This window comes from Tauraco erythrolophus, chromosome 15 (assembly GCF_009769465.1).
Source record: "Tauraco erythrolophus isolate bTauEry1 chromosome 15, bTauEry1.pri, whole genome shotgun sequence".
In the NCBI taxonomy this organism is placed as follows: Eukaryota; Metazoa; Chordata; class Aves; order Musophagiformes; family Musophagidae; genus Tauraco; species Tauraco erythrolophus.
The window spans coordinates 8,581,588-8,596,270 of NC_141479.1; the positions used below are offsets into that span (position 1 = coordinate 8,581,588).

General features: G+C 37.2%; 1 protein-coding gene across 2 annotated transcripts in view; it reads left to right on the top strand.

The window, feature by feature from the left end:
• The window catches only part of ITFG1 (integrin alpha FG-GAP repeat containing 1), an 88,972-nt gene that overhangs the window by 17,088 nt on the left and 57,201 nt on the right, over window positions 1-14,683 (top strand). For both annotated transcript variants that reach the window (XM_086620850.1, XM_086620849.1), the window contains 2 exons: window positions 10,597-10,658; window positions 12,700-12,784. In XM_086620850.1, the coding sequence (XP_086476976.1) occupies window positions 10,597-10,658; window positions 12,700-12,784 (147 nt within the window). The remainder of the gene's footprint in view (window positions 1-10,596; window positions 10,659-12,699; window positions 12,785-14,683) is intronic.

The following is a 14,683-nucleotide window of genomic DNA, read 5'->3' on the forward strand; positions in this document are numbered from 1 at the left end:
GAAGTAAATTGGTTCTGCCTCAAACAGCATTTTGTTAAGAAAGCGTGAATGTGAAAATGGGTTCTGAAAACACTCTTAATGCTGGGTGGTTATCTTCTATTGCTTGAAACAATATCATTGCCTTTATTCTGAAAATAAACAGAATTTTCTATCTGAAAACTCCTGTTTGAAGTGCTAAAACCAGAGGAATAGTCCCACCTGCTCTGCACATTCAGAAGCATAACTATTGGGCATAAATAAAGTTCCTGGACCAACTGAAAATGAAGAGGTTAGCCTACAGAGGGTGGAAGCAGAGACAGATAGCCTGGGAGGAATACAGAGAAGCTGTAAGAGTGACCAGGGATCAAGTGAGGAAGGCTAAAGCCCTAAAGGAATTGAATTTGGCAAGGGATATAAAAAGCAACAAGAAATGCTTCTATAGGTATGTAGGGGACAAAAGGAAGTCCAAGGAGAACATAGGCCCCCTCCGGAAGGATACTGGTGCTCTGGTTACCCGGGACATAGAGAAGGCTGAGGTACTCAATGAATTTTTTGCCTCAGTCTTCACTGGTAAAGCCTCTTGTCTTACCACCCAAGCTGTGGAAAGAACTAGCAGGGACTGTGAGGATGAACCACCGCCCACTGTACTTGAAGACCAGGTTCGAGAACATCTGAGGAACTTGAAGGTGCACAAGTCCATGGGACCTGATGAGATCCATCCGCGGGTCCTGAAGGAACTGGCGGATGAAGTTGCCAAGCCACTGGCTATTGTATTCGAGAAGTCGTGGCGGTCTGGCGAGGTCCCCGATGACTGGAAGAGAGGGAACATAACCCCCATTTTTAAAAAGGGGAACAAGGAGGACCCGGGCAACTACAGACCGGTCAGCCTCACCTCTGTGCCTGGCAAGGTCATGGAGCAGATTCTCCTGGGAACCATGCTAAGGCACATGGAGAGCAAGGAGGTGGTGGGTGACAGCCAACATGGCTTCACCAAAGGCAGATCGTGCCTGACCAACTTGGTGGCCTTTTACGATGGGGTGACAACATCGGTGGACAAGGGTCGACCAACGGATGTCATCTACTTGGACTTGTGCAAAGCTTTTGACACTGTCCCGCACGACATTCTTCTCTCTAAACTAGAGAGTCATGGGTTTGATGAATGGACCACTCGGTGGATAAGGAATTGGCTCAATGGCCGCACTCAGAGAGTAGTGGTCAACGGCTCAATGTCCAAGTGGAGACCGGTCACGAGTGGCGTCCCTCAGGGGTCCGTGTTGGGCCCGGCCCTCTTCAACATCTTTGTCGGTGACGTGGACAGTGGCATGGAGTGCACCCTCAGCAAGTTCGCCGATGACACCAAGCTGTGTGGTGCCGTCGACACGCTGGAAGGGAGGGATGCCATCCAGAGGGACCTCGACAGGCTGGAGAGGTGGGCCCGTACCAACCTCATGAAGTTTAACCAGGCCAAGTGCAAGGTCCTACATCTGGGTCATGGCAATCCCAGGCATAAATACAGACTGGGTGGTGAATGGATCGACAGCAGCCCTGAGGAGAAGGACTTGGGAGTACTGGTGGACGAGAAGCTCAATATGAGCCGGCAATGTGCTCTTGCGGCCCAGAAGGCCAACCGCGTCCTGGGCTGCATCAAGAGGAGCGTGGCCAGCAGGTCGAGGGAGGTGATTCTCCCCCTCTACTCTGCCCTCGTGAGACCTCACTTGGAGTACTGCGTCCAGTTCTGGAGTCCCCAACATAAGAAGGACATGGACCAGTTGGAGAGGGTCCAGAGGAGGGCCACGAAGATGATAAGAGGGCTGGAGCACCTTTCCTATGAGGACAGGCTGAAAGAGTTGGGGCTGTTCAGCCTGGAGAAGAGGAGGCTCCGGGGTGACCTTATAGCGGTCTTCCAGTACCTCAAGGGGGCCTACAGGAAAGATGGGGAGAGGCTGTTCAGGAGGGCCAGTTATGATAGGACAAGGGGTAACGGTTTTAAAATAGAGGGAGGTAGGTTCAGGTTGGATATTAGGAAAAAATTTTTTACCATGAGAGTGGTAGAACACTGGAACAGGTTGCCCAGAGAGGTGGTGGATGCTCCATCCCTGGAGACGTTCAAGGCCAGGTTGGACAAGGCCCTGAGCAACCTGATCTAGTTGGAGATATCCCTGTTCCTTGCAGGGGGGTTGGACTAGATGACCTTTGAAGGTCCCTTCCAGCCCTAACCATTCTATGATTCTATGATTCTAAATCTAATATTGAAGTTTTCCATTTAAGTGATGCTTTTAAATTAATGCAGATGGATTTTTTTCTATAATAATTTTTAATAATGAAATGGATTTTAGTGCTTAATTATGTTGTTTATAATTGTTTATTGTCTGCTTTACTAAATAGTTCCAGTAAACACTTACTAAATTTTTAAAGACCCATTTGAAAAGCAGAATAAATTCACAACGTCTTTTATAATAAGCGTATTTCTAAAAAACTTGCAAACACGAAGTAGCTTGTTTGGAACATATGAAGTCCTTTTGTTTTGCTTAAATTTTTCAGAGGAGGAAGTTACTAGAAGGTGTGATTGCTTAACTTACTGTTGTCATGAATTTTTGGTGCTAGTTACATGAAAGTTAATTGCAGACTCATTAGTGTTGGTACTTGTACTCACATCTATATTGTAAGAGCTAAATTGCTGTAGCCAGGCAGTAGATGTATTCCATTTTCTCTAGTACAGTACTAATGCCAACTGGACAAATAAATCTGAATACTGAATGATAGAGGATTTCTTTACCTGAATGAAGAATTTAGGAACTTAAGAAGAAACAAAACTTGTCAGGTTCGGTTTTCTATTTGCATGTAGTGAAGAAATATAACTGACTATATCTGCCTTTTTAGTATAAGATTAAGTTTGTGCATATTAGAAGTAATGTGCAACCAAAGTTGTATAAGTACAACTAAAAAAATTGTAAATAATATTTTTAATTCTTTCTTTAAATACTTTTTTCCCCACTGGTGTGTCAATCCGTTATGTAAATAGAGGAAAATTTGTAACGTGAATAGAGGCAAGTTATCTGTTTCTTGTCTTTAGGCTTTATGGCATTTAATGATTTCTAATAAAGTTATTACCTTACCCATTCTGTCAACACACAGAAAAACAGAGATTTTTAGTTCTGCACATTATTTGCATTTACCAATACATACAAGAAGACGTATTTGTATCCACGAGTAACTTCCAGTTAAAGAGCATTCACAGACACACCTGTTCTTCCACATAAATGAAAAATTTTTTAGGCATGTTTGGAGTGTACACATCTTAATTGGGTAGTAACTTGTGCATTTTGATAGTGTTTAAAAATAGGGGCTTTTTTTTTCTTTATTAACTTAAACTTCTGAAGAAAATGTTAAATCAAGGAGTAACTTAATGTTGCTTCTGCTCTAGTGGCTTCTGAAGACAACCGTAGATGCTGAGGGTTTTAATTCTGAAATAAAGCCCTCTGACATTAAACAGAAAGGTCAAATCAGTCATTAGTGAAATGAATGCTCCATCTATAAATAGTACCAGTTTTTATAACACTCAAAAGTGAAGAAAAATAACAAGGATAATTAGAAGTGAACTAGGATTCTGTATAGTTAGTTTTTTGCAATTTCCTAGTAGTCCTAATAAGAAAAAGCAATATTTAGAAGTAGAGTTTGTAATACTATCTGCTTTATTTAATAAGATTGTCTGCAGTTTTCCATTTGGGCTGAAGTCTTCTAAGCTCTCTGCTTACCTCCACGGTGAACTTTTTCTAACCTTCAGTTCTACTTGCTTAGGCACTTTCACAGACTTGAAGTCATGGTGGAGCTGGTTTGGCAGTTGATAACTTAGGGCAACTTTTTTCTTGGTGACCTAGCACGCACTTTTGAACATCCTTCCTGAAAGATGGCATAGTCTCTTCACTTTTGCTGTTTTAATTAAAAGATCCATCCAAATTTGGCCAGTTTGAAACAGTTTTTAGAAAGATCAACTGGGGGTGGTGGTTGTTGTTGTTGTTTTCCTTAATTGCTTTTATTGCCTTTCTAAAACAGCCATCAGCATAAACAGGGATTATTGAAGCCTTCTTTTTCATTGTGGCCCTGGACTATTGCCAGTGTTTGGATGCTTAACTGAGAGCTGGGAGCAAAAGGCAGAGATGGACAGGAAGTGGGAACAGAGTTGGTAGATGGGGAGGAAATCTAGGCGGAAGGTAGGGAATTTAGATGGAGATGATAAGGAGCGAGCACTGGATGAATTTCTGCAAGCAGAGGGTGTTAACAGATGGACTTGAAGTTATTAGAGGAGGACCAACCTCGTGTGTGGATTAAGAGAAGCATAGTTGCATAAGACTAGGTTGAGAGGAGTCTAGGATTGTCTCTGTGAAGAATACTATGGGATAAGGATCAGAGATGGACCCGCTGTTGGGTGTAGAGTTGTTTGGTTGGAAACTGCCTGTATGATTATATCTGCATCTGCAGCAAAAATTGTAAAATATGTGGTGTAAGAAGCTAGAGATTGCAGGAAGAGAAGAAATGCTGTCATGTTCAAGGTGTTTGAATTCTGTCCTGCATTTTAATCCATATTTTCTTTGGAATTCCATTGTCATGACCAACGGATTTGTCATGACATGTTGGGCTCTCAGTAGGTTATTATCTATTGGACATCGTTATTGTAAGCATCTGGTTTCTGAGCCCCTGTGGCAAGAATGCCATGCTTTTGGTGCCCGAGATTGGCCACCATAAACATTAGTAGTTATATAATGCTCTGTTAGATATATTGTATAAAAATAATCAGAAATGGAGCTAGCTTATTTCAGTGTTGGTAGATGTATCTGGGATGACTTTGGCATTGGCACAAGACAGATCTAAAGACACTAAACTCAGTGCAGTCTAGCTGTACAAGTTTTACCTAGCTTTCTGCGGAGATTTTTCAGTCTTCACTGGGCCACAGGTTGATAGAATGTCAAAATTAGCTGGTCCCATCAAATAGAGGAGTGCAACTGCTGTGGTTCCTCTGTAATGAGCTTTAGGTTACTGGAGCTTGCTGTACTTGAATATCTTCCCTTTTTTCAAGCTGAAACATAAATTTTAATAATTTCCATTTCCTTTTTTTCTAAGAATGAATGCTGAATTCGGTGTTTTTCAGTATATGTATTTACTGTTGATGTAGTAGAGCCTGGATAGCAGCATTTTATTACTAAGCCAGTTTACTCAAAGAATAGCCGAATTTGCTCACTAAATCGCTTTTCAGGGAAAGCAAAGTTGTAAGTAAAATGCTAATACAGCATGGTGTTGTGTTGCAGCATGTGTCAGGTATTTTCTGTATTAAGCGTTTGGTATGTTTAGGTTGTTTTTCACTCTTGTGGATCTAAAATGCTGGGTTACCTGTTTGATTCTTTATCTTATTCCCAGGCTGTTGAACTTTGTGAATTTTCCTATTGCTTATGTTGTTTTTATGTTAATCACTGCTTGTTAAATCAAAAAAAGGAAAACATATTTAAATGTGAACACACTTCACTGTGCATTTGTTTAAGAGAAACGTTTCCTCTCAAACAGTATTCCTTTTTTATTTCTAGCTATTCACCTGAATCTGACATAAAGATCTTCCCACATGCCAACTATAAAGGATTTTACTTACTTTATTACATCATGTCACAAACTAAAAATGTAAGAAATGCTCTGGAGGCTTAATCTAGTGGTCCATCCAGCTAACCCAATATTCTTTCTCTGGCAGTGAGAGTAGGAAAGTGGCCTGTTTCCATTGTGTATCTCCAGAATCTACAGTTGGCGTAGGGTTGTTAAAGGTACATCCTTACCTATTGTTTTTAGTATCTCTTTATGTACCTGTTTTCTAGGAGAAGTATCCAGAGTATCACCTTTGTGTTCTGTAAGTCATGAAGATTGTTGAGCTCCAGATTATTTATTTTATAACCTCAAGTCATAAATATCTCACATTGTGCTGTTGTTAGGTTCATCAGCATTTGAACAGAGCATTATGATGCATCCTTCAATACTTTAGAGATCTGTGTGCAAATTGTTTTGTTTTCCACAGCTGAAATTGCAACCAAAACTGCCTTCCAAAGGTAATGTGTCAGTATGTCTTTAGACAAGTGACTTTTCCTGAGCATATGTAATATATCAGGTATTCCTTGTAGGAAAGAGGAGTTGAGTTTTCTTGGTAGCCAGAAGCAAGTTTTCAAGATGATTAGTATATTAAAATACAAAAAGTGTAGAAATGAGCTGTGCATGTTTTCATTGTTGTGTAATCCAAATACTGGACATAGAGATCTTAATGCATTTGTTGGCTCCGTCTCTTCTCCTGCAGCCCTGATATATTAAAGAATTTACTAATAATAGACATGGAAAGCTATAGCAATACTGGTGAGAGATATCTGCCATTGACACCCTTCCTTTAGGAAAGAGATGCTCACAAGGAATTTTTGCTATGGCTATATAGAAAAAGTTATTTATAAATTGCACAGATTCTTAGTTGTTTCCTCTTCGGAGCTTTTGGCTCCAAAGCCAAAACTCTCATGGAGTTTCCTCTAGGAGCTTTTGGCTCCTAGGGACAAAAACTTTTGTAATAGAGCCAGACAGGATCATAGAATAAGATAGATTGGAAGTAACCTGGTCTAAAACACTGTACCAGAGAGGGTTTGGTGGCTTTTTTTTTAACAGGTTTCTTTCCTACAAACTTGGGGAAAACGTGTAATTCTGAACTGTACAAATTTCTAAACAGTTATTTGGAGTGTCTAAATTACATTGCATTTTTATGCTGCTGCTGCAAAGAAACGTTTTTGGTTTTCCTTGCTTTGAAATCTCTGACGTTTTTGATCAAAATGGAAAATGACTTGTAAATATTAAACATTCAATTTTATTTCAGTGCTTAAGGATAAAAAGGAGGACAATTGGCAATAACATACCAGCTGCCTTGGTTCAGCGGCCTGTACAACTAGAGGTGGTGCAGCTGTACCTGTATTAAGTTGCCGTATGGGAAATCACAGCTTGTTGCTTTAACCTAGCAGCAGCGTGATGCTGGCTCCTCTATACTATTTCTGGAAGATTACCTGCTGTCTTTACCTGCCTTTGCTTTTTACCAGTGCAGTGTAATATTACAGCCTTGGAGCTGCCTTGGTGTGTTGGTTCCATTCGTTGTATGTGATGTTATATGCCTCAAGTTAGGAAAAAGGAATGACAGAGGACTACATGAGAAGGAACAAAGGGCAAAAGTAATTTACTAACTTCCAACAGAAGCTGTTTTGGGAGTGGAAGGGAGTTCAGTGCAAAACAGGCATGTTCCTGAATTTAATAATCTTGAAGCTACTGTAGAGGGCCATATTCAGCACTGGTCTCTTGCAAACCAAGGAAATGTATGGTAGATGCCTCCTCTGAAAGTAGGACGTTTTCCTACTCTCAAAACGTGGAACAAATGTTCACATTAAAATCCCTGATTTGTTCAACGGCTGAACAAAGACTTTAAATCTTTGTAAGCACCTCCACATTTAAACATAGTAAACATTTTAGATTATTTAAATTATCGTCTATTAGCTCTTTGTATTTTGACTTGCATTTAGTATCCTCATTTATTCCTTCTACACTGCAGATAGCTAAATGTATTCCTTGATTTTATTAAGTTGTGTGACATCCCAGCCACTGTGGTTCTCTCATCCCTTTTTTTCTTGTGGAATTTAATGTTTCTTTTAAAGCTACTTTTGATTCTGGTCCTGACATCCTGGACTTTATATGCCTATCGTTCCTTGCTTTCCTATATTATTTCAATTCCCTGTGCCGTTGTATTTCTGAATAGTTCTACACACTACTTAAGGAATCAGATTAAATGGGGATGGAAAAATAACTAATATGCTTCAGACTAAGAATGGGGAAAAAAAATTATTTTTTCAATGCATAAGAAAAATCCATTGCAAATCTCTCTGTCGTTGTTACATGCTTTTGTGAAATAGGTTTATATGTGTAATATAAACTGTTACACGTCATTGACTAATACTTGGGTGAGTCCATAACGGCTGTGTCTCAAAGTTAGGGTTAGTGTACTTTGCAGTTTACTTTGCTGTTGTTGTTGACCAGTCATGTGGAGTGCTTGACTTTGTGGCCTGTTATCACTCGGTCTGGGATGAACAGTATGGAATGTCTTTTGAGTCAAACATGGCCATTATGCTCTCTGAGGAGCTGTAACTGATAAATTTATTCTGTAAAGCTCAAATGAAAAGAAGATATATTACTAATTGTAGATAGTTCAATTTGTAGTGGTGCTTATATGACTTCTAAGTAAAATATTAAGGACATTCATTTTTCTATATTCAAAAAGCTCTATTGTAAGGATACTATAGGTGGTACTGCGTTTTCCCATTGAGGAAAATGTTTTATTTCTTTTTTTTTTATTGAAAGTAAAATAGTATGTTGTAGTATGCTGTGTTAGTATAGGTTTTAAAATTACGAATAATTGTTACATGAAATTCCATTGCATGTTAAATTAGTTAAGAAATAGTGCTGGTCTATTTTTGCAGGTTTTATTTTTAATAAACTTTGTTTTAAATTTAAATGATTTGGAGCTAAGAACTTTATAATATCCCTAGCATAACTCATATCTGCCTATTGTATTTGCTTTTTCCACCCTAGAAAATAACTGTGTTGCGTAAAAACTTGATGCGTTTTTTTTAACCGAGTAATAACCAACTGTTCAGAGCTGAATTTCTAGCATAATAATACTGAGTGAATTATGTCTTGTGTTGGCAGCTATGCCATTTTGTCTAATTCTGGGGTAGTCACAAAACATGTATAAACATAGCATTACCAGTGGGAACGCTGAGTTAATGCTCTCCAAGGGCTCTCCTTGCCTAGAGGACTGACTTGGCAGTTAAAGGTGAGGGGTCAGCTCTGCAGTGGGTGAAACTGAGTCAGAGATGTGTTGGGAAAACAGTTAGTGCCAACAAAACGTCTGCTGGAGGTTGGGCAACCTGTTACATTTGCTAATCAAATGCTAGTCATTTGCTGTGTGTTTCAGTAAAACAATTAAAGAGCCTGTTATGGCATAATCTGCGTGCGACATAGCCCTTAACTCGTTGCAAATTGCAGTACGAATTACAGCACGGATATACTACAGCCCTGCTTGAAATACGTATTCGAACCTCAAAAACTCTTTCCGAAGACTTAGTGGCATTTTGGCCCGTAGGGAGTTAAGGCTTCTGTTCCGTGTTTCTCTTTTTTTCCCTGTAAATGTATTAGATTTTTTTATATTTTTCTGATTTATATCTGATAGTAATCAACCTTCCTTCTACATGCAAAGTTAAAATTTGAAAGTTTATGTTTTCTAAGTTACGTCTATGATATCTTCAGATTGTTTCCATTACTCCGTCTCTTGCCTTCAAGAAATACTCAAGTATCAATACAATTCCTTCCAGTGAAGCACACTCGTGCTTTTCATGTGTATGCTTTAAAGGAAATTGCTATTTGAGATAGTCAGGGGGATAAAATGAAATGGTACAACTTTGAAGCTGGAGGGGAGGTGGGGAGCAAAATCTTTGGGGTTTTTTTGTGTGTATGTGGTTGTTTTTGTTTTGGAGGGGGTGTGTGTTTGGTGTGGGAGTTTATGGTTTGGGTTTGGTTTTGTTTTTCCTGGAAGACAATACGGCTTATCGTGCCATCTGAAATTCCCTATACAGCAGTCCACCTGCTTATTCAGTAAACCAACTCAGGGTAAAGCATTAATGTTCTCTTTTCTTTCCCTTTTTTTTTTTTTCCTATCTACAGAGTAACCATTGTGTTCTAACTCGGATAGTGATATTTTAAATTGCCAGGGGGAAGGGGGACAATGAAAAAGAAAACAAGTGCTTAAATCTAAAAGAGTAGTTTCCTTAAAATCTGGACTTCTTAACAGTGGACTTCATAAATCTTTTTTTTTTTTCTTAAACCCGCTATAATTATTTTTTTTAACCTCCTTTATAAAGCTTTTTCTTCCCATTTTCCTAATTTGGGTGCTTTCCTAAATGGCAATGAATAAGCTCCGCTTTAAGTAGGCGTTGTCAGATCAGTCCTCTGAAGCGCTCTTGTGCAGTGTTTTGATGTTTGAGAGTTTTAGTGTAAAGGAAGCCTGAAATATTTCTGCTCCTTTTCTCCTCCTGTCAACAGTATATCTGTTGTTTAATTCAAATATCCAAAATAAAAGGAGGGATGGTAGGGTTTCATTTTTAATTTTGACTTACTAAAAATTTCACTATGTGTACTTTTTTTTAGCTTTGAGGACTGTCTCTGTCTTTACTAATAAGAAACATTCCTCAACATGGATTTAGAATATGCAGCATTTACTAGCTCATGTGAGGCTAACTTAACTTATGTGTAAACTATAAAATGCAAAAGTTGACTGCAGAAGGTATAGTTATTTATACAGAAAAGCATGAGGGATGAAAATAGGTTTGGGGGGTTTTATTTTTTAATCTTTCTTGTTTAATATATATACATCAAAAAATCAGTGGAATATAATATTATAACTTATAAAATATAAGTATTGTATTTTTAATGTTACATATCTTTGAGTGATCAAATATTTTTGTGTGTATTCTAATGTAAAATATTTTATTTATCTTATGTTTCTCCTTGCAGATTTGTTCCTTACTACATCACCAGATTCACAAAACATTCACTTTGAGACATGGGTAAATAAGGTAAGAGAGAACCCAAATAACCGTTCTGTTAAAACACAGACTAGTTTAAAAAAGGAAGGAAAAAAAAGAAGTCGTCTGCTATTCCTTGTTTCAGGAATGAGTGGAACAGATGTTGAGGCACTAACTGCACTCTTGCATTCAAACTTCAGAGTATCACTGGAGATCTTTTACTCAGTTAAGTTCCTCTGCAGATTTTCGACATGACTATTAAGTAAATCAATCAGACTGCCTTCATACACCGTCGCAGGACTCCTGGTGTGTCATCAGCTGTTCTAGGAGGTTACTGACATTTAGCACGGTGACTTATGAAGAAAAGACTGAGCAGATTTTTTTATTCTTGCTGTCTCAAAGTTTTGATTTAAGTAAGCTTTCTTAGAACTATGACTTCAGCTCTTGGGTAAGATTTTGTGGGACAGAGGTTCAAAACTTCACTTCTAACCATTGCACTACGTATGCAAGATACAGTTGAGAAAATCCTGAGTCGTGTCTTAACCGAATACCACAAACGCAATTAAAGGTTGGGGAGAAATAGGTCAATGGATTATTTTTTTATTTACTTATTTATTGAGATTCTGCTTTTGTATTACCTAACCTGGTGAGGGTCAGTGAAGAACCTCATTGTTAACAACCATTAATGAAATGAGTTGATTTGAAACTAAGTGTATCCTTTATACTAAATCTATTATCCAAAAGGACTATAGTTAAGAATCCTAGCATGTGTATGTGAAAAGTTTACTTTTTTCTTACAATAGAAAGTGCCTAATATGTTTCTTACTAGCTAAGGAATGAGGCTTTAAACTCTTGTATTCTGGAAAGAAATTATCCTAGATTATATATTTTGTATGCATTGATTTGCTTATATTTAGAAAGAAAGAATGAATTCTATTATTTGGAATCAATCAAACCAGTAAAATATGTCATACTTACAAAATATATGTACATATATATCAATTTTAAAATACCTTGATTGATCCATTAAAAGCTTTTAAATTGCCCTGCAAACTTAGGTAAAGTAATTCCATTCACTGATGCATGATAAAATGCTTTTAAAATATTTGCCTATTTGATAGATGCTTTTCTGGCCAACTGAGCACAGAGCCTAGTCATCTTTTCTGCAAGGAGATGATTTGCATCCATTATTTTTTTTCTCATCCAAGTCATTATAAGTTCTATGTCAAGGTAAAGATAGATATAGATAGATAGATATAGTCAAACATCCACCTAGTAACTGTCTCCAGAGTTTCATCTTCAACAGCATTGCAGTCTACAAACTGAATATGACATGAATAAGCAATATGGATAACTCTCCATGATCCACAAAACAATATCACTTGTCTCAATGGCTTTACATCTACTTGTGTGCGTAGCGCTTTTTATGAGCTGATTGCAATGACTGGAAAAGTGGGCCTTGGGTCATCTTACTTGGTTATGAAAACTCAATGTTTAAAATGGTTTTGTTCCACTTGTGATCCAGTTCTGTGATAAACAAGGATCCAGCACTTCTCTTTTGTCTTTCTGATGAAATACTGGAATATTGTTTTCTGCAGGCTTAGGTTTTAATAATAGACAATTAAACCAAGACCTAAACCAGACTTAATGTTAAATCAAGTGATTTCCTAATTAGAAGGAAAATCAGAAGCTATCTTTTAACAGGTGTGCAGGTGCATTTTTATGTATTAGATGTATCTATAAAAATCACATGTCAATATGCATAAATGCACATTAGTATTCATAATCAGTTGATTATCATTTAGATTATGTTGCTGAAATAACCCAATATCTTCCTTATAACACAGCAAAATATATGGACAATTGTACCTGAATATTACTCTTACTGGATTTCCTTAAGATTCCATGAGGAATTAGAAATGCAAAAACTCTGTCCCAATTTTCAAAGAGTGCGTTTTTTCCCATAGCTGAGATGTCTCTTTATTATCTGCTTAAGGGCTTTTTTATTGATGTATATTTTCTTTGCTTCAAGTCACATTTTATCACCTGGTCTGCCATTCAGTTTTTGCATCATCTTTGTTCTGTTTGCTAGGATGGGAACTTCTCTAAAGCTGGAAAAAGTAAGGAAATGCCTAGTGGGGTGAAAGTTGTTGGACAGTCTGTGTTTGCAGATTTTGGTGAGTTTTACTCTTCTAAACTATATTGAATGTTTCTTTCTTTTTCATATTTTGGTTAGCTACTCTAAATCAAAAACAAATAAAGATGTTCAGTGCTCAGAATGTGGGGGTTTTCTTTACCTTTTTTTTAAAGCATTATATCTATTTGACTGTAAAACTTGAAATATCTGAGAATAATTATTAATAAATTCAACTAAATTCAACTTTGGCTATTCCAGTAAATTCTGCATCACATGTATCTACTTTTGAGTGCTATTTGAGGCATTGTACAACACCAAACTTACTTTTATCAGACGTGTATTTTGTTTGCCATGACACTAGTTTTTCTCCTTAAGCTTGTTCAGAAGATATTATTTGAGTAAATGTTCGTAAATTCTTCACTTGTACAAACTAATAAAGCCAAAATGTAAATGAATTAAAATTACTTGAAGAAAGATTGCTGAAACATGGTAACATCATCATGGTTGTAATTGAAAATTCTGGAAGACTTTTGGACAGAAGAAAAACATAATTTATATGTAAATCTATTTTTGCAAGGGTTAGTGAAAGCCTATATTTTTCTATTAGAATGTACTTTTTCAATCAATTGTGGCTTATCAATGTGCATATCATGTTACAGGGAACAGGAAATGTTGATTTTGCAGTCCAAAAAATGTTTTTTCTGTGCACTAAAATAAGAATTTTGCAACACAAGCGAAAGTGCTACAGGCCTGATTCTGCTGACACTATTGAATGTAAAGAACTTCTTAAAGAACTAATTTACTGTATTTATAACACACTTGTTAACTGTGAGACTGAGGTTGTCGTAATATGTTGTCGAATGGTAGCTTTGTTGCGTCATTTTGTTTTAAAATCTGGTTTAAAGAAAATGACAATTCTTTAAATTAAAAGTCCGACTCTGTATTAGACCCAGAGTTCGATTTTTCTCGCTCTATGCTGCCTCTTAGAAGCATCGCTAAGAGTTCTAGCAAAGCTGTTTACTCACATGTAGCTAGAAGACGCCTCTGCTGGATAGTTAATTATCCTTAGATCTTTATTATCCTTAGATCTAGCAACTATGGATGGGTTTACAGATCTATAGTAAATTAAATAAAGTAGAAACTGAACAATGTTCTAAGTTCTTCTGTGAAATGTTTAACATATTTTCTAAAATGTGTAAGTTTTGGTAAAATTTTACTGTGTATCTACAAATATAAATGCTTGTGTGTATAATACCTAAAGAAAATAATAGAACACTATGTCTTTCGCAGTTAAAAATTTTAAATGTGTTGAGTTTTTTGTAACCATTTTTCAAGTTGATGTTCTGAATAATGTGTCCTAATTGGGACTAAGTAGGAATCTGATTTCTATTTCTTTCTTCCTTTTTTTTAAAAAAAAAAAAAAAACCACAATGGCAATGTGGGTGCAATTTATGTAGGATAATTTTATCTCTGTTAGGTAGCTAATGAGCCCAAATGATATATATCATAACTTTAGAAATGTATCATAATAAATGGAATTTTAATAAACCCTGGGATATCTTTGCGAAGAGAAGTGGAACTGTTCAAATGTTAGTTAACGTTTTGAAATGTGAATAAGGTGAATGCACAGTGATCTAGCAGTGCAGTACATGTTGTGGTTTTGGTACAGTCAAGGTTAGGGATGACAATGGCCGATATAGCACTAGCTGTTTAATAAATACCTTGCTCTGCTAATTACCATCAAATTCATAGGCAAAGCACTAGCATGAGGCAATAGTGGAGCAATCTTTCTAGTAAGGATGAGTATAATGGGAGAAAATTCGTGCAGGGACTTGAGAAAAGTACACGAATAAGTGTAGAGGGACATGTGTATATGGTGAAGTGAATAGAGAGGCAAGGAATCATCAGTATCATCTGTGGGACAAGATGCTGGCTTTTC